Source organism: Syngnathus acus, chromosome 4 (assembly GCF_901709675.1).
Source record: "Syngnathus acus chromosome 4, fSynAcu1.2, whole genome shotgun sequence".
NCBI lineage: Eukaryota > Metazoa > Chordata > Actinopteri > Syngnathiformes > Syngnathidae > Syngnathus > Syngnathus acus.
This window is the reverse complement of record NC_051090.1, coordinates 6,091,849-6,117,169: the sequence shown is the minus strand read 5'-3', so window position 1 is coordinate 6,117,169 and position 25,321 is coordinate 6,091,849. Positions and strand designations below refer to the sequence as shown.

The following is a 25,321-nucleotide window of genomic DNA, read 5'->3' as shown; positions in this document are numbered from 1 at the left end:
TCATTAAAAAAAATCTTACTTAAGACTAAAACACTCAGGAAAGCACCAAATTCTCCCACATTGCAGCTCATACAACGATTCCTAGCTATTGTTTATGTTTACAGAGAATTACAATGTGATCGATTCGATTGGCTGCCAACAAAAGCTGCGTGGACATACTCGAATAGCGATTGGCAGATAATCTTATGGGCGGGGCTTGGTGTTGCTACAGTACCCATCTTTCGTCGACGTCGATAGCGACTGAAAACTGGAAAGTCCCTGACAGTCAAGCGAGGGTTTCCGGGAGGAACTAATATGAATTAAAAGAGGACTGTCGGGCCTTCCTTCGCCTGACTCCCCTTTATGAATTGTAAGAGCCAATTTGGCGTGTATTTTTAATCTAAAAGCGAGTGTTCCAGCTAGCTAATCTGTGCGAGCTAGAGTAGCTCTTTGTGTGGCTAGCGGCTAGCTTGAGGGATGTTGTCTTGTTGAGCCCAAGGTAGCCCTCCCGTCGTCTGGGAGAGGTGGGCAGACAGACGTCATCGGTTCGTGTTGGAACCACGTCGTCGTCACTCATAACAAAACAATAATTAGAAAAGGTGGCCTGCGAAACATTCGCTTTGTTACATAAGGGAATCGACGTCGAGAGAAACAGAGAGGAAAGGAAGGAGTTCGCCCGAAGATGGGCAACTGCCTCAAGACCCCAACTTCGGACGACATGTCGTTGCTCCACGAATCCCAGTCGGACCGGGCCAGCTATGGAGACGGCGTCGACCCTGACCTAGAGCCACCGCCCCCTTACCAGGTAACTTTCTGTGCGAGGTAAACGACACTAGTAAAAAAACAGAAGAGGGCGGGTGGGGGTGGTCGAGATCAGCTGTTGACTGGTTCGACACTGGCCCTTTGTTGCTAATCCGCTTTGTAATACCCCAGCGTCCTGTCTCTGCTATTTTCTGTATGAATGCAGATTTGCAAAACTCTAATGACTATTGTGAAAGTATACATGTCTGCTATTTTTATTAGGTCATTCTCCCATGATGTATTAACGTACACAGGCTATAAATAAACATTACGGATTTGGTCTTCTTGGTTAGGCTCCGACTATAATAATAGCCAAACTATGAATAATAATTTATGCATTTTAAAAAAATATTTTCATTTCTTACTGCTAAACAAAATGTCCACAATTTGTATCGTCACCAAAGAAAGTGCTTGATAAGTTAAACCAAACTTGGAGTTTAAACTTTCATCCTGCGTGACATCAGCAAAGCTGGTGGACTTAGAACAGTCCATTTTCTGTTGAGCTTCTCTTCATTCGGGTCACAGGTGAGCTTGTGCCAGGCGCCATCACGATACAAAATAATGCAAAACACTGTCAATCATCCTTCTAATGTTTTATAAAGACTTAATGAAATGGCTAATTAATGCATATAAATATGGCCAGATTTTCAAGCCAGTGGTGCACTTTTTGTTTACGCTGACAGAATTTCACAAGAGGCTTAACAAACTAGTTAAAAGCTACCTTCATAAAGGGTTCTTTCATAGCAGCCTGATCCAACTCCCCCATAGTGCCCCTCAGTAGACCACAGTAAGCACAACTTTCTCCAAGCTGGGAACACGGCACGCATTTTTGGCGTGTTCGCACAGTTCAGGATGACGCGCTTTTTCGCCGAGTCAATTTTTGTAATTCCATCTATAACCAGGCCAAAAACCACAACGGTATGCACAGATTCCTCATATGAAGGGGACCCGAGGGATGTGAGTCAGATGATTCTTCCCCACGTTATCTGAAATTGACTCATCTTCAAGCTGAAACTGTTGAATTCTTGCTAGCTTATTCCCTCAATGGACATTAGTCAGCTGAATGTCAGACATTCAAAGCATTGTGATCTCGGGAAATGAAATAGTGTGTCAGAGTACATTGAAAAAAAAATATATAACCTGAAAATGGATGAAAACAGGAAGCTGAACTTTGTGGTTAGGATGTCTGCCTTCCTGTGTTAAATTAAGGGTTTGGGGTTCATAGTTTATGGTGCATTTCAGATTTAAACGGTTAATATTGGCAATTCTAAAAATAAAGGGAATGTCCGTAGGAGGCTATTACTTTGTAAATGTACACTTTGTAACATCTGTTGTGGTTCTCTATGATGATGACACTTGTTTCACAAGAATGCACTCTGTCAGCAATGAATCAGAAGGCAGGCGTTTGAGCGAAAGGCACATGGTGCTGGTTTCCTGAATGAACAAAGGGAGGCTCTTTGGAATTTGCCAATGCTTCAGTACAAGGAGCTGTTTCCTCTCTTGTGGGAACCAGCCGGGCTAAGTGGATTGAATGGGCCTTCTGAGCACACCAGACCACTTAGGCAACTAAGCAAAAATATGTTGTGCCCGCTCTATAATGTCAAGTGTGCAGTGCTGTTCATGTCAGAGAATATCTGCCCAAGTGTTCATTGACCGACTGACTGACTCGCAGTTCTGGTGGTGTGGAAGATAGCCGGTGAGAAGAACGCTGACGCATTTGTGTGAGAGCAGTCGGCGGGATTTAGAGCTGTTTGCATTAGTGTGACCTGCAATGCCCCTTGTACGAAGCCAGAGTGGATGGATGAACTTAAGGCCTGCTAGACTGCTACATTAGCTTCTCGTGCTAGCTCATCACAAGTTAACACCGACCTAACAGCCCGATATGTAACTAAACCAAGCAATTCCCTTGTTTCTGGGCCACAGATGCTTTTGAAAGCAACAACGTCCCTTCCCTATATCTACATAAAAAATCGCAAAGGGCATTTCCAAGGTGGCAGCCAAAGATTACGTGCGAGAATTTATTCAGCCCGAAAATACAATGACTCAGCTCAATATCTTCAGAATTAAAGGCATACTTGAAGTGACTTTCACGGATGGGTTTTAGCTCATGCTTTCGATAGATGTTGAAATGGTCTGCGGTAAATAAGGAAGGGCAATGAATCAATATACTCGAGTCAGGATGGTTTATAGCTACAAATTGATAAATAGAAACAGTTTGTACTTCAATGTGTGTACCTACTGCCGGGCACTGTTTGCACAAGCAAACGTCTGTGTATAAAGAGGCGCGATCGATGTTGCCACTGCACTGACATTTATTTACAGACTTTCCCCCAACCCGAGTATTTTCGAGCGTCTTCCTCGAAAGTTGCATCATATTAATGATGCAACAATCGAGGGTCAGTCGCCATTTGTAATTTGTTTTCCAATTTTGCAGCTGTGTTGCTCAGAGTGCGGCTGGGTTTATTTAGTCATTAGGTCATCCTTTTTCCTGCTTCACCAGGTCGATCGCGTCATTCGTATACACTCAAAGCATGAGTCATCAGCCTCTGCTGTTATCCCCAAACAACATCCCGGATTGGAAGGGCCCTTATCTCCTTCCCCATTGTTGTTTGGCAGTGTGACGCTGTCAGACGTCTTTCGTATGTTCAGGTGCCGTCCAGAGATTTGGTTACTCGGCAGCCCGGAGACAGCAGACCAAGATTGAAGAACCTCTCAACGGTTCAGGTTTCTGGCATTACTTGCCACGGCTGCCTTTAAGATGACGTCATGCTCATTGCATCCGAACAAGTTCTTTTCACTTCGACTCGCTTAATGTTGTCTACTTTCTTTTCAAAGCCGAGGCTTGGCAGGCTGACACTTATCAGAAGAGCCAAGGTCTCCGTGTTGGCTCAACTCGCCTTCTATGCCCCTTTTGCTAAACCCGCTCACCCGTCCCGCGCGCTGACCGTGTCCTCCCGGTCGAGCCGAGGTTATGTAACGGACAGTTGTTGCAAGTCAGCTGACGCACCGGATTTGAGAGAAATGAGAGGCCTCGGATCACAATTAGACTGCTGACCGTTGGCACAGCTAACACGCATGCACGCACGGTAATGGCAGCTACTCCCTCCCAGGATTCGTGCATGTCGCTTTTATCCCCGTTTGGCACGGGTGAAAGGAGGAGCCGTTTGGCCCAGTTCTGCTGACTCATGGTGCTCGCTCGTGTTACTGCCCCACACGAATGTATTATTCAGATAGCAAAGAAAAGGAATCTGCAAGTGAATTCAAGACTTTTTCATGAGTCATTTATCTTTTGGGTTTTGCCTTTTTTGCTGCTTGCAAATGTTTTCAGAAAGGCAACCCGTGCCACCACAAAGGGAGTAATTTCCTGCAATGATTTCCTGTGTCATTTTTAAATGTTATCCTTTAGAAAATGCCACTTATTCCTTGTTTTGAAAGCCACTAAAATGCCACTATCCTATTTCTTTTTCTGTTTAATTTATTATTACTTTCGTCGGATTGAAGTTAATTCTGTGACCAATGTGGGTTTCCATTCATAAAGGGAGGCCAACCAATTTCGTTTGCGTGTGTGTGGGGTCCTGCTGCCTTTGGCTCTTGTTGGGAAACATCCCCATCTACTTGCCAGGGAACATGCTGCATTCCCAAGTCCAGTCACTGCTCACAAATGTTCCTTTGTTAGATTTGAACATGACCAACAATGACGTTGCTTCTATTGTGTTCACGTACCAAAAGTCGACTTATTTGCGTTGAAATAAACATTAGATCTGGCATTTGTGTAGATAAAAAAAATCTCTCTTTCGCTGTTCGCAGGAACAGATTCACGTTCCAACCTACCACCCGACACCTAGCCAGCCCCGACTCGCCACCCAACTGACAGAAGAGGAGCAAGTGCGCATCGCCCAGCGCATCGGACTGATCCAGCACCTTCCGAGGGGTGTCTTTGACCCCGGGCGGGATGAATCAGAGAAAAAGATCAGAGAGTAAGTGGTGAAACTGACCAAATGTATGTTTTTGCTTCACTCCTGATGGCGCTTCCTGGGAAAACAGGTGAGCCGCGACATCTAGTCAAATGTCTACGTTTGGTTCCGCAGGTGCGTCATCTGCATGATGGACTTTGTGTACGGAGACCCCATCAGATTCCTGCCCTGCATGCACATCTACCACATGGACTGTATCGACGACTGGCTCATGAGGTCCTTCACCTGCCCGTCCTGCATGGAGCCGGTGGACGCCGCCTTGCTTTCCTCCTACGAGACCAACTGACACACATCCGCATGTGCACGCACCCATACGCAAACACACGCACACACACGCACACACACTCCTATGGACCACGCTTGACACAAACTGGCACATGGACTGCACACTCGTAGACTTATCCAGCATTAGTAAAGATGGGAGCAAGTGTTCACGAGTGGGCCTGCTGGTCAGGATTGTGTCTGTGAAAGAGAAAGAATTGGAGCTGCATACCAGGAAGCAGCGGACATTTTAAAAAAGAAGAAAAGGTCACTTAGACAGTGTCACATACTTGTACTACTCACAAAGGTCAAAGGTTCACCTGCAAAGGTTGTAGTGCATTTTAGGTTCATCATGGAATTTCAAAGCCCAGTATCCCAAACCTTTTTTGGGAGTTGTGTATCTTTGATGTAGACTGTGACGCCACTCAAGATGGCCCATCTGCCCGCCGTGCTGTTTTTCCCTCAGATTGCCTTGGATCCTTGTCAAGAGGAGATAGAAGAAGTAGCAGTCTTGGAGATTTGCAGCTTCCAAAATGGCCGCCGGCTCCAAGCTGCCAGCCGCACCGATGCGTGATTAGATTACAACAGACGCTCTCAGTCTTGATCCCCCGGTGAGAAATGTCAATTTGATTGTGTTTTTTTTTGTAAAGGGCTTTGTTTAATTTCCCCCACATGGCACAAAGAAATGTGAGCTGACAAGTCAAGCCATGGCCTACATAACATTCATGACTGTAAAAAGCTTCACGTATTTGGACAATTAGATGTTCATGACAGGGCTTTCAACACAAAGTGCAGCGGGAAACGTGTTAAACTTCACACCGGCTGTGCCTCTGCCGACAAATTCACAGGGTGAAAGCTTTTCCCATCAACACAAAAATGGAGACAAAATTAACCACTTTTAGAAATTCATCAGACCGGATGTGCATGACACATGTCCTAAGCGGGTTCCGTAAACGCGTGCGTATTCGCCGTTTGGGAACAGCAGTTGTGCCGTTATCGGCTTTTGCCAATGGAAATAGCGAGCCGAGTCGTACGTCGATGCCGCGCAGTAGAAAAAGGAGACCAGCAATTCACAATGAGTCTCAAAGTTAAACTGTATGTGGTGGTGAAAACCACACACCGCCTTTTGCACAGTGCTTTATGAATCAGCTATATAACAGCGGAACTCAAACGACAACCCCATAGCCAATAATTTGCAAACAATTTGAATACTTGGAGCTCATTTAAAAAGGAACTTAGTTCAAATGAGCTGCTCTTATTTATTTCCACCAAGATGACTCACGGGCGGGCGCTCACTGCTGGCCGGATGTTCGCTGACAATGAAACAGCTGTACATAAAGTTGCCTCACTTGGGAGCGGCCAGGCGTTCTCTGTTTTATTTATTTCTAAAAGCCGAGCTCACTGGCACGTGTTGATTGTGGGTGGATTTTTGTAAGAACCAAACGGTCCATCTCTGTTTGCTCATTTGAATGGGTTTGCTCATTTGAATGGGTTGTGTGTGTGTGTTTTATGTTTGTGTAAGGATACCTGTTGAACATTTCCTTGTTGTGTGAGTATATACTACATGAATATGCAGAGTGCTGCAGGTGACAAATAAATAGACACTGCAACTGAACACAAGCTACTTGTTTCCACTTTATCACTGCCTGAAGCTAAACTGTTTTCCGTCAGTCTGTGCTGTAGAAGAGTTGAATAATATTTTCACATAGTGAAAAAAATAGTGTTAATCCTTTTGAAACTGGATTGCGAGGCATTGTGACTCAATATTGTTTCTCATTGCAGGACTTTATAAACTGCTGGGGAAACCGAGGGTGTCATATTACCATCACCACTTGTCAGACAAGTTTCCAGGGGCGGGCACATTTTGTAAGAAGTAGTATTCACATGTGGCTGCGCTAACATAGAAGACCAAATTTATTGTAAACACCGTATTGTTTATTGTAATGTAAATTTATTTGTTGTGGAATACATGGGAAGATGACCTTGGAAAAATGATTACATATTAAATCCGAATTTCAATATTGAGAAGGGGTGGGGGACAATTATTTTTGAAAATCAGCTCTAGTTTTATTTATCACTAACGATGCAGTGTTGTATTGCTTTACCCCTGATTTTTTACAGTAACTTCAAGGTAAGCTTAACATTCTGATCATGCACGTTTCTATCAAGGTGTATAACTTTCCTATATTCCTATACTCATGAAATATCTCCGTCACGTGGGCTTTGTCTTTCCGCAGTCAGCAATTGTAGCCCAGATCTTTACAGAGCTTGGTGACATAATATCTAATCTGATATGGAATTCGAACAACTTGGAAGTCTATTTGTAGCGGCACAATCCAAATAAATCAATTAGAACAATGACAATGTTTACATTGTGTTTTTCCTTAATTTCATCAACTTGATGGAATTTTTAACATTTCTAAATGTTCTCATCAGTTGAGCAAAAACAAGCAGACGAAGAGAGCTGCGCATCCAAATCTTCGTCAATTCTTCTGAGCTGTGTGAAAGAAGAAAAACAGGGTGAGTTCTTTGCAATAAAACCTACTTCTGTAAATTATAGTGCTTTAAAAGTGCCCATCATTGCCGTGCGCGTTTGAAAACTGGGCTAAAGCATACGGGCATCGTGATCTGACCACGTCACGCTGGCCTCGTTTCAGCGTGATACTCTCAACCAATCCAAACGCGATAAGTATACGTCACAACCACGCCCCTCTTTTAGGCCTAAATTTGACATCTAAAGTCAACGTTGTGTTGCTACACTGGATGCGATGCGGTGGCAATAAGATTGAGACAAGGACGCGCGCATGGACGAATGTTTCCACGGAAATGCTGTAACGTACTCTATATAATTCCATAACAGCAACAAAACTGAATTTCAGGATTGGATGTGAACATAGAACGAGTGCGTGTTGTGGAATCATTTTTAAGGATTCATTGAACCAAAATAATCGACATAAATATTCATGATAATCTAGCGCAGATAACTCGCGCAGTAGGCCTCAACGGGTGAGACACTAGTTTGCAACGTCGTGTACTTATGAATTGTTCGAATATCCCGCGGCACTTTATGCAAATACACCTTTTGGATGTAATTTAAAAAACAAATTACACCCACTAGTGTATTTTATTCTGTTCTATTCTCTATCCACGGTGCAGTTGCATAAAGAATACATTTATACATTAGTTTCTTTCTATACAAACGACGTTTTCAAATGTGAGCTCACCATAAAAAAATTGTTAATGCATAATGTGCGTATATGTAAAATTCGACAGGTGCACTGAGCGGCCTGCACATGCACGTCCTCATCGTAACATCTGAGCGGTTAGCGCTTACCAACTCTTTTAGAAATTATTTTTGGAGAATCACGTTAACGTGACAGAGTGATAAAGAGTGAGTTCACGGGCTTTTTTTTTTTTTTTTAAACTCATCAGCCAAACTGTACACACTCCGGTATCAACGAAGGCTGACGACGCGCTTATGTGGGGCGCCACCAGGTGGACGAGGACTCGCTTCGGTGGTCGAGCGCTTATTGTAGTATTTCTCTAAAAAAAATACGCTCAATTTCTGTTTTATCAACACTGCTGCGTGTTTTCTTAAGTGTCCGTCCATGCTATAAGAAGGCCTTAGAAACAGACTTTTTTTATTATTACAATGCCAAATTTTTCCTTTAAGCGAATTTGATATTTTATGTTGAATAAGACTATGATGACTGTAAGATACTGTTTTAAAATGTATTTAGGGGGAAAGAAAGCAAGAAAGCAAAAGATAAACAGTAAACACACGTGGACAAAATTGGCAGTACCTCTCTTAATGATGAAATTTGAATGAAAATGAATCATTGAATGCCAGACATTGCTTCTGGATTGTGGTTCAACAAAACTATTTACAAAAAAATTCTTGAAACAAGATGGTACACTCAACTTCACTTTGGATCCGCTCATCAAGTGCAAAGAGTCTTCTCAGGTTTGTATGGTGCTTTGTCCAGATTATATGTTTCAACTCTGTCCGCAGATGTCCAATAGGTAGGATTTAAATAAGGCCTATAATATGAGGCCCAATCCTGTTAGCTCACAAGCTAGCTGCTAACTAGGACCTCTCTTCACCATATTCCAGCCACAGGAGGCCTTAAGGGTAATACAAAAGACACTACACCAAATGGCATCCACTGCCAGGTGGTATTTGATTGACAGTTCAGCAGGATGTGGTTTCAGGTATTCGAGAGCGAAAACAATGGCTTGATTGTTCACGATTTTGAAGCCTCGTTTGAATATTGGGTAATTTTTTTGGCAGCATTGACTGTGGTTTGTCAAACTAGACGCCATCATGTTTCACTTTACAGGGACTTTCGGGTAGAGTGTAGCGTACATCAACTGCTTCCTTTTGTGGTCGTATTTGGTGAGTCCTCTTGTGTTTACGATCCATCCTACCACGATGCCCACGTCTTCATAACTCTCTCTGAATACTCTGCTTATTGACTCCACCGGGTTTTCCCCTCTTTTCTGACTAAACCTTTTTTGCTCTTCCTGTCTGAGCTTGCAAAACTTAATCATGTGCTGGAATCCCACGCTATGCCCATGTCCCAGGTGAGCCTCTCTCCCATGGCACTATGCCCAGATAATCTCCTTGTGTCTGACCTCCTGGATGTCTCAGAGGAATCTAGGCGTGTCCCTGTGTCTGCTGCCCCAGACATTCCACCAGTGTGATTTCACCAGTCGACTTGGCACTTTGGTTTTCTTTTGAAGCTCGCATCCTTTTATGTCCTTCGCCTGTAAGTATGGCTTGGGTTTATAGATTTTGGACTCATTGAAAATGAAACCTTTCTTAGTTTCCTGTCCCTTTCTGTCGTTGGTTTTATATCAGGTCTTCATCTCAACTGAATCAGAGCTGTAATGGCTCTGATCTGTGTCCAAATAAGAGTACCAAAAACCATGAATGAACTTTGATGATGTTTTGGCACAAAAAGAAAATTGAATGGAACAAAAACATGAACACAACACCTTACCAAAATAAAGCAATAATAGCGCTCGCTAAATAGCGCTAAAAAGAAGAAATAGTTCTGCTCAACTGATAAAATTAACTAGAAGGACTTTTATTCTAGTCAAATTTTAATTGTGGCTATTTTGGAACATGCGTCATGATGAAATTAATAATCAATATACTCACCTGATTTCAGGTAGCTGGAAATGCAGGCGGCCGTGTCATTCCACCCGTGGAGAAGCGCTAACTGCTCCGCGGTGTGCCCGTCACTGTTCACCTTCATGGGCGCCGCAGTGGCTTCCAGGAGGACCCGGACTGCCTCGACGCTGCCTCGCTTGGCGGCCAAATGCAGCGGGAAGTTCCCAAGTTCATCCGCGAGGTTCGCGTCTGCCTTTTGAGCCAGCAGCGTCCGCACGGTGTCCGCGAAGCCTTCGCGGGCGGCGTCGTGCGTAACCGTGAGGCCGAGCACCGGGTCGCGGAGATTGGGGTCAGCCCCGGCCTCCAGGAGGGCCTTGACGACTGCGGTGCTGCTCAATTTGACGACCTGTGGCGAGGTAAGAACAAAAGCATTTTAATAGTCATTTATCATTAAATAAACATATGAGGAAAATTAAATATTTATATAAATTATATATATATGTATGTGTTCTTCTATATATAATTTATATATATATAGATGTTTTTATATAGATAGATAGATAGATATTTATATAAAAAATATTTTATATTTACAATATTAAGACATTATTTTCTACACTGAAAAAAAATCATTTGGTTTTACATTTTAATTTTTTTCAAAGTCATATATATATTTTTGAAAAAAATATATGTGTATATATATATGTATACATATATTTTTTCAAAGTCATATATATATATACATATTTTTTTCCAAAGTCATATATATATATATATATATATATATATATATTATAATATATATTTATATAAAAAATATTTTATATTTACAATATTAAGACATTATTTTCTACACTGTAAAAAAAATCATTTGGTTTTACATTTTAATTGGCCACATTTTAGCTAATCGTGTGCAACCAAAAGTTAAGTAGCCTACTTTTCATGTACACAAGCAGTCAGTAGATTCCATAAATCTTTTTAGTGTCCTAAATTAACTTTATAATATATATACATTTATAAATAATGTGACTTTCTAAATAAAGTCTTAAAATAATAATCTTTATAAATGTGATTTAAAAAAAAAGAAAAAAAAAAGCCCAGGCAGGTTAAGAGGAAGACTGAGACAATTCTATTAGCAAGCCCTTCATTTTGTTCCCTTGTCTTTTTTCTATCTTTTTTTTTTAATATATATATAGAGACATTTTTCACCAACAATCTTTTGTTATATTTCTCACTCTGATATATGTACAAAATTTATGGAAAACAATGCTCAAATGATTGTAGTTGTTGAAGCAGCTTTGTAGGTCAAGTTAAACAGTGAATATTCAATAGGGAGTGGCCTACAAAAACACACTTTTTGATGTTAAATTCCTTAAATGAAATTACTACGAAACAATACACTTATGATCCATATTAATCTAATTCTGCAATATTAGCCCGGTCCATTGTGTAGTTTTTGACCTCCACTGTGCTGTTATCTTCACCGAGTACTTCTCCTTTTTGGATTTTTCTTTCCATAATGAAAACTTAACAAAATGTGTATAAACCTTCACAGGAATGTCTAAAATCACAGGTTTATAAGTAAAATATCCAAATTAATTTTGGGGTGATGGAGGAGGAGGATGAACCAACCTGTAATGCAGTCCTTTGAAAAGTATTCTTTCCATTGACAGCAGCCCCATTTTGCAGCAACAATAAAACCTCTGGTAAATTTCCATTAGCAGAAGCACTACACAGCCGATCGGCTAGTGGCAAAATGTCTGCCATTCTTGGGGGAGCAGATTACAGGAGGCCAAAATGGAAAATGGTCTGATCTGAAGCATGTGCAGAAGCAAAAAAGAGGGAGGGAGAAAGCGGAAGAGAGCTCGAGAGACTCCTCCCCATAAGTCCTATCACATTAAACAAGAAATACTTCTATCGGCCTCCATGTCAAGGTTGAGATTTTACACATTCCGAGAAAATCATTGTCTAACCTGACATGAATCCTTATATGGTAACTCTGCAACTGGCTGGTGACCAGCTCTACCCTGCCTCTCATTCAAAAACAGCTCGGTATAGGCTGCAGCACAGACAGAACTAGTGAGAATCAACAATTTGGACAATAAATTCATACATTTAAACAGCAATTAACAAGAATATTATATCATATTAAATAACAATATTTTAATATTTGTGTATTTTGGTTGAATCTATTAAGTTAGTCACTGTAATGTGTTAAACATTTTACATAGGGATAAGTCTATATGTATATTCTACTGTATATTCAGTGGAACAGCACCACATCATTGTGTTGTTTTGATTATTATGGCAATAGAATGCATTAAACTGTGATGATGACGAAACTACTATTTCTAATAATAAAATAACTAGAATGAACGTGATAAGTGGTTTAGCTAGTGAATAGATAGAGAATAATGAATAATGATATATTAATAATTCCATTTGGTGACAAAAATGCGTCTATTGCAATAAATAAATAAACAATCGAAATGTACTTTGTTGTTTTTAATTTTAATTTTAACAATAATATACGTAATTTATAATAATAATAATGACTCCTGGGATAGCACGCCCGCGATCCCCGTGGGACAAGTGGTATAGAAAATGCATGGATGGATAATAATAATAATATCAATAATAATGGTAAAAAAAAACAACTAATAGTAACCTTAGTCCAAACCTCTGTGAGGCATGCGACAGTATAACGGCAGAGAAAAGAGAAAATCCAAAGACTATACATGCAAACAAATATGAAAAAGAAGGCCCAATAACGGACGAGAACAGCGAACAGTTTGAAGCAAGACAGAAAGTGACGCCACTCACGGTCATTTCCCGCTCGTTTTCAAATTTGCTGCGTTGAACAAGGAGTCAGACCACATCAAGCCCGTTTGATTCGATGGCGAACGCCCGAATAAAGACTCGCACAAACACTTGTATGGATAAGAAAAAGAATCATTTTACGATAGGATGACATATACACACACGCAGACACGAACACAAGCGCGCGAGCACACGCACGCACTTTTACCTCTCAAAAATATACAACTCAAGATTGGATGAGGTTTGACAAAGCAGGCGGGTAGCTTCCTGTAAAAGAAACAAAGCGCGACACGAGCGCGCAGGCAAAAAGAGAGGACACTTCCCGGTTCAGTTATTGAAAAGCCAAACAAACATAACCGAGGACAAGCTCCTTTTTTCCTCCGTGTTTGAGCGTCACTTCCCCCTGCAAGTCACAAGTGTGGTGCCGTTGCTTGATTTTTCCTTGCAGTTTGTCTCCCTCTTCTGGTTTTGACCTGTACTGACTTTCAGTCGTTGTAAAACAACTCTCAACTGCCAATTTGAATATGAAAAATAGCAAAGTTACACACTCGAATCATGGGCAAAAATCACAAACATACTCAACTAAATTATTTTACATAATACATGCTAGTGATTCTCAAAATAATGTGACGTGCATCGGCTAACCATCATACAGCCCTCAGACAAATGTACGCGGGCTCCCTCTAGTGATACGTACATGAAGTTACAGTGGCTTGGTTATTATCTCTTTAATATTATTGTGAATTAAACCACACATTTTTTGCCTAATGAAACGGCAAAAATGAACAACAATTTCAGAACACTGATCACAAAAACAACAGCTTACTTAAATATATTTCTTAACTCTTACCACGTCCTCGACTACGTTGCAGCATTTGTCAGTCCTTTACGTCAGCTGCCGTAAAGTGTCGAACTCTAACGCTACTTTGTAGAATGACTGCCTGAAGCAGTTCCATCCCAGTTAAGCTCAACATTTCTTTTCGCACGCCTCCAAAAGGGTCATCACGTCTAAGTCGAATATTTTATTCACAATCAGTATCCTCCTGCCCTGCGGGAAAGTGACGAGAGCCCGTGGAAGAAGCCTTGCTTTTAGCCAGTCATCGCCATGGCCTCCGACAGCGGCGATACCAACCTGGATAGGGAGATGATTCTGGCTGACTTTCAGGTTTGTTGACCCGGACGACGCATGTCGGAGTGTGTTTATGTCAGTGCGCGGTGCCGTCTACCCGAGCGACTTCTTAGACGGCTCACCCGGGCCGGCGATGGTTGTTTTCTGCGGCTAATACATCGAGCTAACCAACTGACAGCTTGCTAACCCAAGGCTGTTATTAGCATTGAACCTTCGCTGTCCCTCGTCAACACTCGAGCTAATTATGCTCGCCCAAGCCCTCGGACCAAATTACTTTAATGTTTCTTTTTGCTTGCTAACCTGGGCAAAAAAAATATTTGGCCTGAAAGTGGAGATACGTTGCCTCTCATAGCTGTTAACTGTTTACCCCCCCGTCACTCATCGTACATCACGATGAAGATGTTCTTACAAAATATAGCTCGTAGTGCACTTTGAAGGGAGACAAGGGTTGTCACAAGTGTCTCAACGCGTTAAATACAATATAATGCTCTGACAGCGCATCAAACTGCACTTTGATTGATGTCCTAAGCGTCATATTTATTCAAATCACCTGCCTGTCGTTGAATGCTCATGGGATAGCCTTTGCCTTTTCACTGTAAGGTGACACTGTTTTAATTCTTTGAATAATAGAACTATTAAATGTAGTCTTTTAACTCATGCACAATGACCCTCATTCCTTTGTTCCCCCCCACTCACAGGCATGCACTGGAATCGACAACATTGCAGAGGCAATCACCCTGTTAGAGCTTAATAACTGGGACTTAGTGGTAAGTTCATTATCCGTACGCTTGACTGTTTGACCCACACGACTCAATCGCGACTTCATTCACAGCCTTTTTGTTCATTATGTACCATGATAATTTTAGTCGGTAAAACGTATAGCCATTTGAGGTGTTTTCTAATCATCTGCATGTTTAGTTTTCAGACAATGGCACTTGATGTGAGAAGATATGCTACCCGCCAAATTATTAGTATTGGAAAATCCTGGTTGTAAATCTTTCAGACTGCAAAACAGACAAAGAAAAACAAACATACTAGCATTAATCTTTTCGACTTCTAATGTCACACAAGATGATTATTATGATTTTGGATGCACCGTTTGCTTCGGTCATGACTAGTTTGTGGCCTAAAGGGGAATAACAATGCCATTTCTTCGAAGAGTATGTCGAGTCCCCATGAATACTCACGACCTATAGCATGACCTCATCGGTGGCGGTAATAAAAAGCAGCTGTAGTGGAAAAAACATTTTGGAAGCTCTCCGCCAATGTTGGCAGGAATTGAAAATGGACAACATTGTGACAGCACAGAGTCCAACTTGCATGCGCGCTGCTGCACCTGTGAATGTGATGACTTGCACTTTTTTGTAAACACTATGTTTTGGTGGGTGTGGGGCTGAATGTATTTTTGCTATTGTACTCACAAGAAAGTTTCTTAGCGGAGCAGACGATGCTCGATATCAGCACTGACTGGCTTTTAGTTTGTCTGTTGTTGCAGTGGACTACAGCGTGCGTTCGGGACGCGTCGATTCAATTGTTCCTCAAACAAAGGCTCATCGAAGCAGACTAAATCTGTCATGTTTACTCAGATGATCCCTATTACATTACATTGCACAAAATGTCACACTATCCTTTGACATGATCGAATTCACCCAAACTAATTTTTTTTCTGTCTATCATGACAGGCTGCCATCAATGGGGTGATACCACAAGAGAATGGCATCTTGCAAGGGTAAGCGACCCCATTCCACACGAACACAACAACATCTGGCGTGCACGACACACTTGAGCACGTTCGGTTGTTGTCGTCTCAAAGGCTGTTAAGTTGAGCATGGAACCAGTGACGTCATGGAGCGATCCGCCGGACATATTTGCACAGTCGCTCACTGCGTGGGCGCGTGAGGACCGAAGAATAATCAGTGGCATTAAGTGAATACGCGTCATGGTGCTATCACACGATGGTAACAAAAGCATCTTTCAGAAAAAGGGTTAAGCAGGTTTGTTGTTGTGCTTCTCCCCTTTTCACGGCCTTTAACTGTAACTGTGATCATCAAATAAAAAATCTGGATGGAATTATAACTTCGCTGGTACAGTTTAGTGACATGTTTTAACGATCAAAATCAGGAACGTGGATTTGTATCGTTCTTTTGTGTCCACGACAATAACTTAACCTCTTTATTCAAAATTCAAAATGTATAAGATATTTATCAACACAAATTAATGCAATACATGACACAAAACACTAATTACAAAATATACTTTTCAAGGGGACATTCATCTGAGCTTGGCATTACACATAGTTTGTGAACAGAAAAGATTCCTTTGTACCCTTCACACCACACCATCTACGGTTAGCTGCCACTCACCAACGCACAAAGCCTCTCTGAACCCGCGCTTGTCGTACCGCATTGTGTCGTATTCACAGCCCGAGTGTGTATGCATGTGCCGCAGCGTGGTTCGGGCCCTCGGGCCATGAGATTATTGCTGCGCTTTCAAAAGGGACTCAACTGGCGTGAAAGGATGCTGACTGGCAGTGTGACCAGCAAGCAACACATTTACTTAAGTGGCTGGCAACCGTCGGGCCGCTTCACAAATTCTCAACTAACTTGACGTGGAGCCAGTTCACTTGGTGGCTACACAAGCACTCCTGTTTCACAATACACTTCCTTTCCCATGTATCCTCTTCTGTTGGATAGTTGGGGAGAAGCTGACAGTTTGCATCAGAAAATGTAGCTCAAGCATTTTGAAAGTTGGCCTGAGTTGAGGCAATCATTTTTTGACGAGAGCACAGCTCTAAATAAATAATAAAAAACATATATTATTTTATCAGGCGATATTTTAGTAACATTTTAATCATACTGTCATTCACATCTAAAAAGAAGTTAACCCGATGGAGTCACGTATTATGTATCTCATCTTGTTGCAAACTGTTTTTCCCCCCATGACAGCACATTTTCCAGTGATGCCAGCCAGGCCAGCATGTACGGACCTCAAACCCAATCCGAAGCAGCCGACGTCGTCGGCGAAAGCGCCGTTCCTTCGCAGTCGTCTTTGTCTTCGTCCCCTTTGCCGTTGTCTTCCTTGGCTTCCACGTTTTGCCCCAGCGCACCTGCCTCCCGACACATCATCGAGCGTCTGCCTCGGATGCTCAACTTTCGGGTGGAGTACCGGCAACGCACCGTGGAGCTGGTACTGGAGGAAGGCAGCACAGTCGGTGAGCGGCAGCACTTGGACTGCACGTTGATGTCTGTCAATCACTTTGGTGCAATTTTTTTGTTTTGTTTTGACCCTTAGGTGAAATCAAACGAATTCTTGAGGCAGAGCTCGGAATTCCTGTATCCAAAATGCAGCTGAAAGGATGGAAGAGTGGCGACGTGTCTGATAGTGTAAGTTTAGACTCTTAATGAAGAATTATTTCTAGGGCTTGGCAATGATTTGTAGAATAATTACATTTAAGTTACATTGTTATATTCTATTTTTGTTTTATTATTTTTTATTAGTTTTTATGTGGGCAAAATCGTACAAAAACATTTTGCAAAAACTCAATCTCACCAGAACCCATTTGTTCAGTGTTCAAAATTCTTGCGGTGTTGTACTCAGGATGACTCAGTATTTTGACAGACTATCATTTTCAGTGAATCTTTTTACATTCTTACTACAATTAAAGGGTGAAAAATAAATTAAATGTCTCTTTAAAGAAAAAGACAAATATTGCCATCAGTTCATCGTTTTCTTAATGATTAGTTTAATAAATAAATAACCATTTCTGAGTATAATGTACTCCCTGCCTCCGAGTGTTCATCTAACAAGCTCGCTCAAATTCCATTATAACAAATCAGACCATTTTGTATTGTAGCAAGCTCAAACCTGTTCTACACAAAAGATTGTCTCTTTGCTTCAGACGGTGCTGCGAAGTTTACACCTGCCAAGGAACGTCAGCCTCTATGTCCTGACCCCCGACATTACCCCTACCGCCAGCACCAGCAAAAACAGGTTTGTGGCTTCAATTCCTAAAATTCTCCTTCCTTGCAGCACACAGCAGTGTAATAGCAAAGACAGTCCACCAGGTGGCAGTCTGTAACTACCAGTGCAGACTTCCAGCCTGCAAGTCGAAACATCGCTTGTCTATTTCCATTTCCTCTCATTCCTTGTGACATTTTGAAAGGAATGCCTTCTGCTGCAATATCTTGTGTAAATAATAGATTTTGTATATTCCCAGCTGACATTGTTGCTTGCTCTTCTTTCAGACTATGTATATAAATGTATATGTATTTGCTGTTGACACTATATTGTCATCTCACCATTTTTTTTGTAAACTAGTTCGGCCCATTTTTTTTAGCAGCGCTTTTGGTACTTGAGATATTGTGGGATTGTTCCATTAATCCAGCACCCGTCCCATTCGTCTCACTGAACGCCCCGGCAGCATTAACAACCTTTCCCTGGAAAATGTCACGCACCTTGCTGTAAATCCACAGCAAGTAATACAATCACTGTTGGCAGCTGAACGCACAATCGTCCTTTCATCAGTGTCACGTAAACATCACCCGATGCAAAATATCTACCTCATACTAATTAGATGGTAAAAAAAAGCTTTATTATGGTAGAAATATTTTGGTTTGTATATTTATCTTCATCCAAAAACATTTTCTTTTTTGTACAAAGGAGGATACACACATCTAAACTGACCTCTAATTCTGACTATAGAAGCAAAAGAAAGTTCTCTTAAAGCTCAACATTGCGTTGACAGCTACCACCGCGTCATTTCGCAGTTAGCGCTTTGACTGCTCGTTAAAGCTAAGTGTAAAGTGGCAGCCGACGGCCGGCATCGCCACAGTGGTCCCGCACCCCTCCCGGGTTGTCATCGTCTCACTCCTTTGCTAACCGCTGTCTTTTTAGGGCCACCCTTTGCCTTTTCCTCCAAGTGTCATCAATATCATTTTAGGTGTCGCGAGCTCATTATCCCGTCAAGCTATTTTGGTGCAGGACAGTTGGGGTCGAATTGGAGAGGGTGCCGACCCCTCCCTCTGAGCGCCCACATGTGTGTTTGTGTATAAATTTGTGCTCCTATAATGAGCCTTCTGTCACGCAGCGCGAGGGATAAGTGACTGATCACAAGCGAAGGGGCGCGCTAGTATCCTGCAGCGGGACTAGACAAGCTGTTGGCTCGCCGTAAAAATAAACTACTCACACATTTGATATATCCAGGACACACAATCTGTGTTTGGTACTGGAGAGCGCCTCACCCTAAAGTTTACAAGGGCGTCTCATCACTTGAACAACTTGGCAGCGTAATATACTTCAATTGCAGACTTTGCACAAATACATAAGCCACATTATGCAATTCAACTTTTTCACTATCCAACGTAAATAAGCACATTGTGGACACAATAGGATTCAGCACCCGAGTATGTATTTAAGGCACACTCGCTGAAAGATTGCTGTTTTCTAAAATCGTAACCAATTTTATCTGCTCAAATATTTGTCCTGTACTCAGTGACTGTACTGAATCAGGTCCACAATGTACCCACCAAATTGTAGCGTGATTTTCTTTTCTTTTTCTTCTGTTGACTAAAAATTCAACCGACTCCCAACGCAATGACTTTGGCTCATGCGCTTGCACACGTCCAAAAACCAAACGAGCTGATTAAACAGCGCCGCGGTGTCATTACGACTCTGCTGTGTAAACTCCTCTTAGTTTTCTTTTGTTTGATTAGAAATATATCTGCAGGCTTTTTGGGAGATTCTGTGGGCACATATTCATCTCCGCTAGTTATTTAGTTAGCGGTATGATAAGCTGTTGGCATGGCACGGTTGAGGCGCGCTCTCTGTGGCGGCTATGTCGGTGAATAAGAGCGGGTGTCGAGGAGGAGCTCATCTCTTGCATAAATGATGAAGGCCTGATGAATATTTCAAATGCGCCTCTTTGCTTTCCTCTCTGTTTATTCTCAGCTCATACTCACCTGGAGGCTGTTTGCCCAAAAATGGTTTATTTTCATTTGACCCGGCAAAGAAATTTGAAATTGCAAAATTGCTTCATTAGGAGTCGGTGGGCTTTTATTGCACCTCATCCCCGGTTTTGATGCTTTCGAGGGACAGCTCGTTTGTCGGAACGCGAGTGAGCATGCTGTTTCGGGACACGATGGCCGAGCGAAACGCAACAGAACCCGAATGGGTTCGCAAACTCCTGCTTTGTTGCGGATGCAAAAATTGGAGGCGGTAAGATGACCTTGCGTAGTCTACCTGACCTCCAACCAATCGTATTTGAGTTTGGTGAGCTTTTAACTGAAAACTCCCAATGCTTTTTTTTTTTTTTGCACGTGGAAGGATGCATTTGCCACATTGTGTGCTTGCATGTGTTTGGCAGTGCAAGTTTATTAAGGTCTCGAGTCTGCTCTGTGCCACGGGGACTGGCAGCTTACTTCAGAATGAAAGCAATTTGTTTAGCCCGCTCTTCTCCCTTCTCTGTCTATAAATTCAAATGACATTTTCCTCCTCGGTACCATTAGGCCCATGTCAGGTACCTCCAGACGCCGTCAGTCAACCGAGAATGTCACGGAGTGTATGTGTTCAGTAAAAAAGGAGACCTCTTAAAAAAACAGAAGCAAACACTTAGGCGTCCGTATTACAACCCTTGTGATGAAGGCAGCAGGGATTCGGAATGGGCGTTTGAAAAAAATGGCTTATTGTGTAAATTTGATGTCAAAGCTTATATATTTGCAGGGGTTTCCACTGCAATTAAATGATTTATTCATAAGATATTCCAACAAGTGCCTGAGGCTTGGAGCTAAACTTCCTGGCACTGAAATCTCCAAGCCAGCTTTAACAAAGCTAAGTAACTTAACGTTTTGATTTTTTTGAGAACTCTAAATTGTTCAAAAGTCATGACAACAAAAGCGGTCTCATTCAAATTCAACATAATCATCAATATATATATAAAATATTAATAAAATAAAAAGATAAAATAAGTTAAAATAAAATAAAAATAAATACATAAAAATATAAATAATTTCACACCCGATGCGAGAAACAGCCGAGAGACGACACGACACGCAAAATGACTCACCGCGAACATTTACATTTATACATTTGATATTTTAAGCCACTATATTTGTACCGTCGACACAACGAGCGAGCTAAATCTTGAACGGCAAACACCAAATGGCTCGTCAGTCTGCCACGGCGGCTCCATAAGATGTTCCCTTTTTTGCTGGAAGGACAGAGTAACACTTGCAGTCAGTTTACCCTCGCTCTCTTGTCTGTTTAGAAGTCGACTTGCCTGCCAGCCGTATCTCAGGATTGTGTCCAAACATAATCACGATATTAGCGAGATGCTTATTTATGTGTCCCTACCCCTACCGCCGCTCTCCCTCTCTCTCGCTCGTCCTTCTGCGCAAGCCAATTACATATGCATCCATCCTTCCCACTCCGCACATTTCCAATCTTCCCCGGTTAGCTACAACAAACATTACATTTACATATTGATTCCGTAGTTTTAGTCAGTGTAAATATGCTGTCATTACTGTAAATTTGAGCTTCTGTTAGCATAAGCTCGTCCAGATCTGCTCAGATTAAGAGTGTGATTGCATAATTAATGTGTATGCTACATATGAATTCCCCCAGCCTTCTCTTTCTCCCAAGTCTTCCTCTCTCCTTGGTTTTTGAGCCCCGATTAAGTGTCTGCTTCGGCCCTTAAGCCTCCCATTGATATTCCGCCGCGTAGACCCCAGCGTTTGCTCAAAACGCTACTTAACCTCGCAGCTTATTGTAAATGAAGCTTCCAAAAGTTGATTCCTTATTGCCTCCTCCTTCACGCCAGGCATACAAAGTGTCTGCTTTAGCATTTTGGCTGCTAATTTATTGACAACTTTTCTTACATAAACCTGAATATGGTCCTAAAATCCATCAAAAAACATTTCCTGAGAAAATTGAACCAAATGTCTCCATGCAGTCATCTGTTTTTTTTTTGTAAATGATTTCAAGTCATCTTTTGAGGGTGCTGCTGACCTTGGTTCATCCATTTCATTATCACTGGGTTGTTATCAAATGAGCGGATTGAAGGACCTCAAGCTGTTTTTGCGTCAGTGCAGTTTGAGTGAAGCTCTGGCCAGGCTTGTTTAGACATAACCTGTGAAGTAGGTGACAAGCCCCCGGAGGAGGCGTCCTGCTCCCCCTAGAGCAGCGCTATATCACTTAGGAACGTGTTTTAGCTTGCCTTTTACTCGTTGCTTTTAATGTTTGTTAATCTTTGACCACCTCGTTTTACCTACGTCACACAATCGACTAAAACTCAGCGAGTTGATCAGATCTAAATGTATGTAAGGTATTTCTTTAAAATGATTCGTCATCAGTATTAGAGACGCTCGATACCAATTTTTTCAAAACCGATACCAGTACTTTTTCGGCATCATTCTCTTGATGTGCATTTAATTTCCTTCACCATGTTCCTGTTACCATTTCTCTCTCTGTCTCCCTCTTTTGTCAAGTTCTCTCCCAGACTCGCTTAACCAGAACTTCCTGCTGGTCATCAGTCACCGTGAGGCCCAGAGGGACTACAGCCTCAACTTTCCGGGCTCTCGAACCATACAAGAGGCAAGTGCAAACGAAGGCTACACGCAGATCCTTTTAAATATGCACGCTTGCATACGTAATATTCCCGTGCTCTGGTTTCCCATCACGCAGCTTTCGTTCCATTTGCTGAACATTGCTAGTCTATCTCAACCGCCCATTCATTATTCATCCAAAATGATCACGTTTCCAAGTAGGTAATTACTCTCGCAGCTGTGGCCCGCTCCCCCCCCATCCAAGTCAAGTGACTTTTCGTCTTAGCACTTGAGAAGAATTGTTTGATTTGGATAGAACGTTAAGTGTTTTTTTTTTTTAGCCTGCAAGTAAATGTTATTGGACTTGGTACGAGGATGGCTATTTCTTTTCCCATTTTGTTTAAACTAATTATTCATTCCCCAGCCGCAATGGGACGTTACCACTTGCTCACTGCTGCCTCCGTGAGCGTGAAGATCATACTGATAATAATCAAGCTGCGAGCAGGGTTTTTCTAATGGTGGTAATTGACCAGATTAGGAAAACCAGCATCCGAACTTCCCCTGATTTCCTGCCTCTCTTCTCTATTTGCGCTGTCCCATTCCTCTTTCTCATCTTCTTCTCTTCTTCTCAGCCAGATGGTTTTTGATGAGCACCCACTGTGAACCTTAAGTGTTTCTACTGGGATTACAAACACTGGGGAGGGTTCCCCGTGGTGTGGGAGGAGGAAAAGCACGGTTCCAGAAAGTAGGCTAAGGACTGTCGGCATAGCGGGGGTGCCGTAAGAGGCCGTAGGGAGCCACCAAGGGACAATGTGGGCTTTAACGGGCCTCCATGTTGTGGTCTTTTCCTTACGCATGCTTGTCTTTAGGCATCTCGGGGGACCCCTGGAGAGAAAATGAGGCCCAGAACTTTAACCTGAATAGATTTGGATTCTGCTCACCCCATGTTGACCATGCCCTTCTATATATTTACTCTTTAGCATGAGGTCTTTTTTTTTTTTTTTTTTAACTGTGATGATTAATAACGTTGTCACACTACGTAGGCAGTTATTGACAAGGTCCTTCTGCAAGTTATCAATACACAAATGAAATTGCGTCATGGTGTGAATTAAATTGGAAATTCCTATAGAAGACGGGTGGTTAATGAAATTGAAATGCTTATTAGGTAAGCTTGGTTTAAAAAAAAAAAGCAAATAGTCATTTTTGATGGGATTGTTGATTCATTTCTTCATAACTCAAGTAGGGCAAAATTAATTTCGTTTGCGCTGAATGTAGCTCTGAGGTCGTGCATAAATTATCCTCAAAAAGAATTTCTCAACAAATTAAAAAAAAAAGATTCTCTTCATTTATTGCCATTTTTGATTGATTAATTAACGGAATGTGATCAAATGCAGCATCCATCAATCCATTTTCTATGTCCGGGTTGCCAGGCACCGGAGTTTGTCCCTGCTGACTTTGAGCAGAAGTCAGTTTACATTTCAACCACTACTGGTCACCAGTCAATCACCGTGCGCTGACGGAGATGAACACAAACACATTCGCCGCTCTGCCTGCACATGAGTCAGCCGAGTAAACCTGCTGCACCATCCATCAGTGACTCCGCCATGTGCAGGATAGCCAAGTGTATTTGTGCTACTACTAGAACTTGAGAGTGCAACAAAGAAGTAACACCATATTCAAGCCGCCTGGCTCCCCTTTTCTGTTCATACTGTGTCTAGTCACAGACATATGGACTCCACTACAGAGCGCCCTTCTCTGGCTGCACACTCTTTTGTCCCGCTGAAAACTAGCTGATGGTCTTGCTTGTGCATATCAATAGGCGCAGTCCTGTCTTCTTATTTGTCTTTGCAAAAGGCTCTGGCTTTGCCTTGTGGCTCTTTGGGATCTACCCTTGCCCCTCCTTTTCTGCGCCTTCATTCTCCATGTGTATCCCAGTGTCCCGTCTCTAACTTCTTTCTTCTCCGGGTCCAGAGCACAGGACTGGGTACACTCTGATTGGCATTACTAGACAAGAGTGTGGGGGTAAGTAGCTGGCTAGCATGTGAGCTAAGCTGTAGAGCAAATGTTTGCCAGGGAAGTTGCGGGGAGAATAGAGATGGCTGCCGAGCTCCGAGTTGTCCGTGACCAGACCCGTTGTCCTGGGGATTTCCCGCCGACGCTGCCCCCCCGGGGTTGGGCCCGGGGCCCATCCGTGTTTCGCAGCTGGGCGTCATATAGGGACCAAAAGATGACAAGGCCGCCGTGTTGAGAAAAGGAAGGGTGGCTAAAATAAAGGAATGAAAGACATCTGGTGCCTTGGGGAGATGAGAAAGGAGGCACGAGGGAGAAAGCTTGTGACTGTTTAATGGAAACTCTTTGATTGGGCTTCCAGGCGGGGGATTACAGGCAATTGGCATTTACAATCATCGGATCATTAATTTTGCTGTGAGAAGCGTTGCCTTGTCGCTCAGCACCAGGGCAGGCCGGTGTTCCCGGTGGCTTTTTCCTAACACCACTACCTTTAGCACTTTTCTTTAGAGTCATGAGCTATCCTTCAATAAATGCATCTTGTCTAGCTCCCAAAAATAATGAGGAATTTTTTTCTTGGTAACTTTTGTCACAATATTCTATTTTCCATATTTGTCACCAAGAAAAAAAATATCAGTCATCACTATTTCGATTATTTTAGGAAGACAGGGGGCAGCATTAGACAGTATTGCTGCTA

The 25,321-nt window shown here is 42.3% G+C and overlaps 3 protein-coding genes across 7 annotated transcripts in view; 2 read left to right on the top strand and 1 right to left on the bottom strand.

The window, feature by feature from the left end:
* Positions 1 to 212: 212 nt before the first annotated feature.
* rnf11b (ring finger protein 11b) lies at positions 213 to 7,040 on the top strand. 2 transcript variants are annotated; one of them, XR_005097833.1, is made up of 4 exons: positions 213 to 784; positions 4,588 to 4,757; positions 4,869 to 5,626; positions 5,699 to 7,040. XR_005097833.1 is itself a non-coding variant. In XM_037250763.1 (3 exons), exons 1-3 carry the CDS (start codon positions 662 to 664, stop codon positions 5,038 to 5,040), a joined length of 465 nt encoding a protein of 154 aa, XP_037106658.1. In that variant the 5' UTR covers positions 213 to 661; the 3' UTR covers positions 5,041 to 7,040. The 2 variants fall into 2 exon arrangements, 1 of the variants encoding a protein (XP_037106658.1); XM_037250763.1 differs by having other exon boundaries at positions 4,869 to 7,040.
* Positions 7,041 to 7,077: 37 nt separating this feature from the next.
* cdkn2c (cyclin-dependent kinase inhibitor 2C (p18, inhibits CDK4)) lies at positions 7,078 to 13,334 on the bottom strand. Of its 4 annotated transcripts, none has more exons than XM_037250758.1 (5): positions 13,160 to 13,334; positions 12,955 to 13,061; positions 11,764 to 12,190; positions 10,180 to 10,537; positions 7,078 to 7,512 (listed from the first exon to the last, which is right to left on the bottom strand). In XM_037250758.1, exons 3-5 carry the CDS (start codon positions 11,896 to 11,898, stop codon positions 7,499 to 7,501), a joined length of 507 nt encoding a protein of 168 aa, XP_037106653.1. In that variant the 5' UTR covers positions 11,899 to 12,190; positions 12,955 to 13,061; positions 13,160 to 13,334; the 3' UTR covers positions 7,078 to 7,498. The 4 variants fall into 4 exon arrangements, with proteins under 4 accessions (XP_037106653.1, XP_037106656.1, XP_037106657.1 ...); XM_037250761.1 differs by having other exon boundaries at positions 11,764 to 11,945; XM_037250762.1 differs by lacking the exon at positions 11,764 to 12,190.
* A 509-nt stretch (positions 13,335 to 13,843) lies between these two features.
* The window catches only part of faf1 (Fas (TNFRSF6) associated factor 1), a 36,270-nt gene continuing 24,792 nt past the window's right edge, over positions 13,844 to 25,321 (top strand). The window contains exons 1-7 of the mRNA XM_037250687.1: positions 13,844 to 14,116; positions 14,779 to 14,847; positions 15,763 to 15,809; positions 17,026 to 17,291; positions 17,372 to 17,463; positions 17,979 to 18,070; positions 22,561 to 22,666. Of these exons, the coding sequence (XP_037106582.1) occupies positions 14,057 to 14,116; positions 14,779 to 14,847; positions 15,763 to 15,809; positions 17,026 to 17,291; positions 17,372 to 17,463; positions 17,979 to 18,070; positions 22,561 to 22,666 (732 nt within the window). The 5' untranslated portion in view covers positions 13,844 to 14,056. The remainder of the gene's footprint in view (positions 14,117 to 14,778; positions 14,848 to 15,762; positions 15,810 to 17,025; positions 17,292 to 17,371; positions 17,464 to 17,978; positions 18,071 to 22,560; positions 22,667 to 25,321) is intronic.

Excerpts from the sequence above, each read along its gene's own strand:
- cdkn2c (XM_037250758.1), bottom strand. The coding sequence starts at position 11,898 with ATGGCAGACATTTTGCCACTAGCCGATCGGCTGTGTAGTGCTTCTGCT. Across the intron at positions 10,538-11,763 it reads TTCAAAGGACTGCATTACAG|GTCGTCAAATTGAGCAGCAC; the intron begins GTTGGTTCATCC and ends ACCTCGCCACAG.
- rnf11b (XM_037250763.1), top strand. The coding sequence starts at position 662 with ATGGGCAACTGCCTCAAGACCCCAACTTCGGACGACATGTCGTTGCTC. Across the intron at positions 785-4,587 it reads AGCCACCGCCCCCTTACCAG|GAACAGATTCACGTTCCAAC; the intron begins GTAACTTTCTGT and ends CGCTGTTCGCAG. Across the intron at positions 4,758-4,868 it reads TCAGAGAAAAAGATCAGAGA|GTGCGTCATCTGCATGATGG; the intron begins GTAAGTGGTGAA and ends TTGGTTCCGCAG.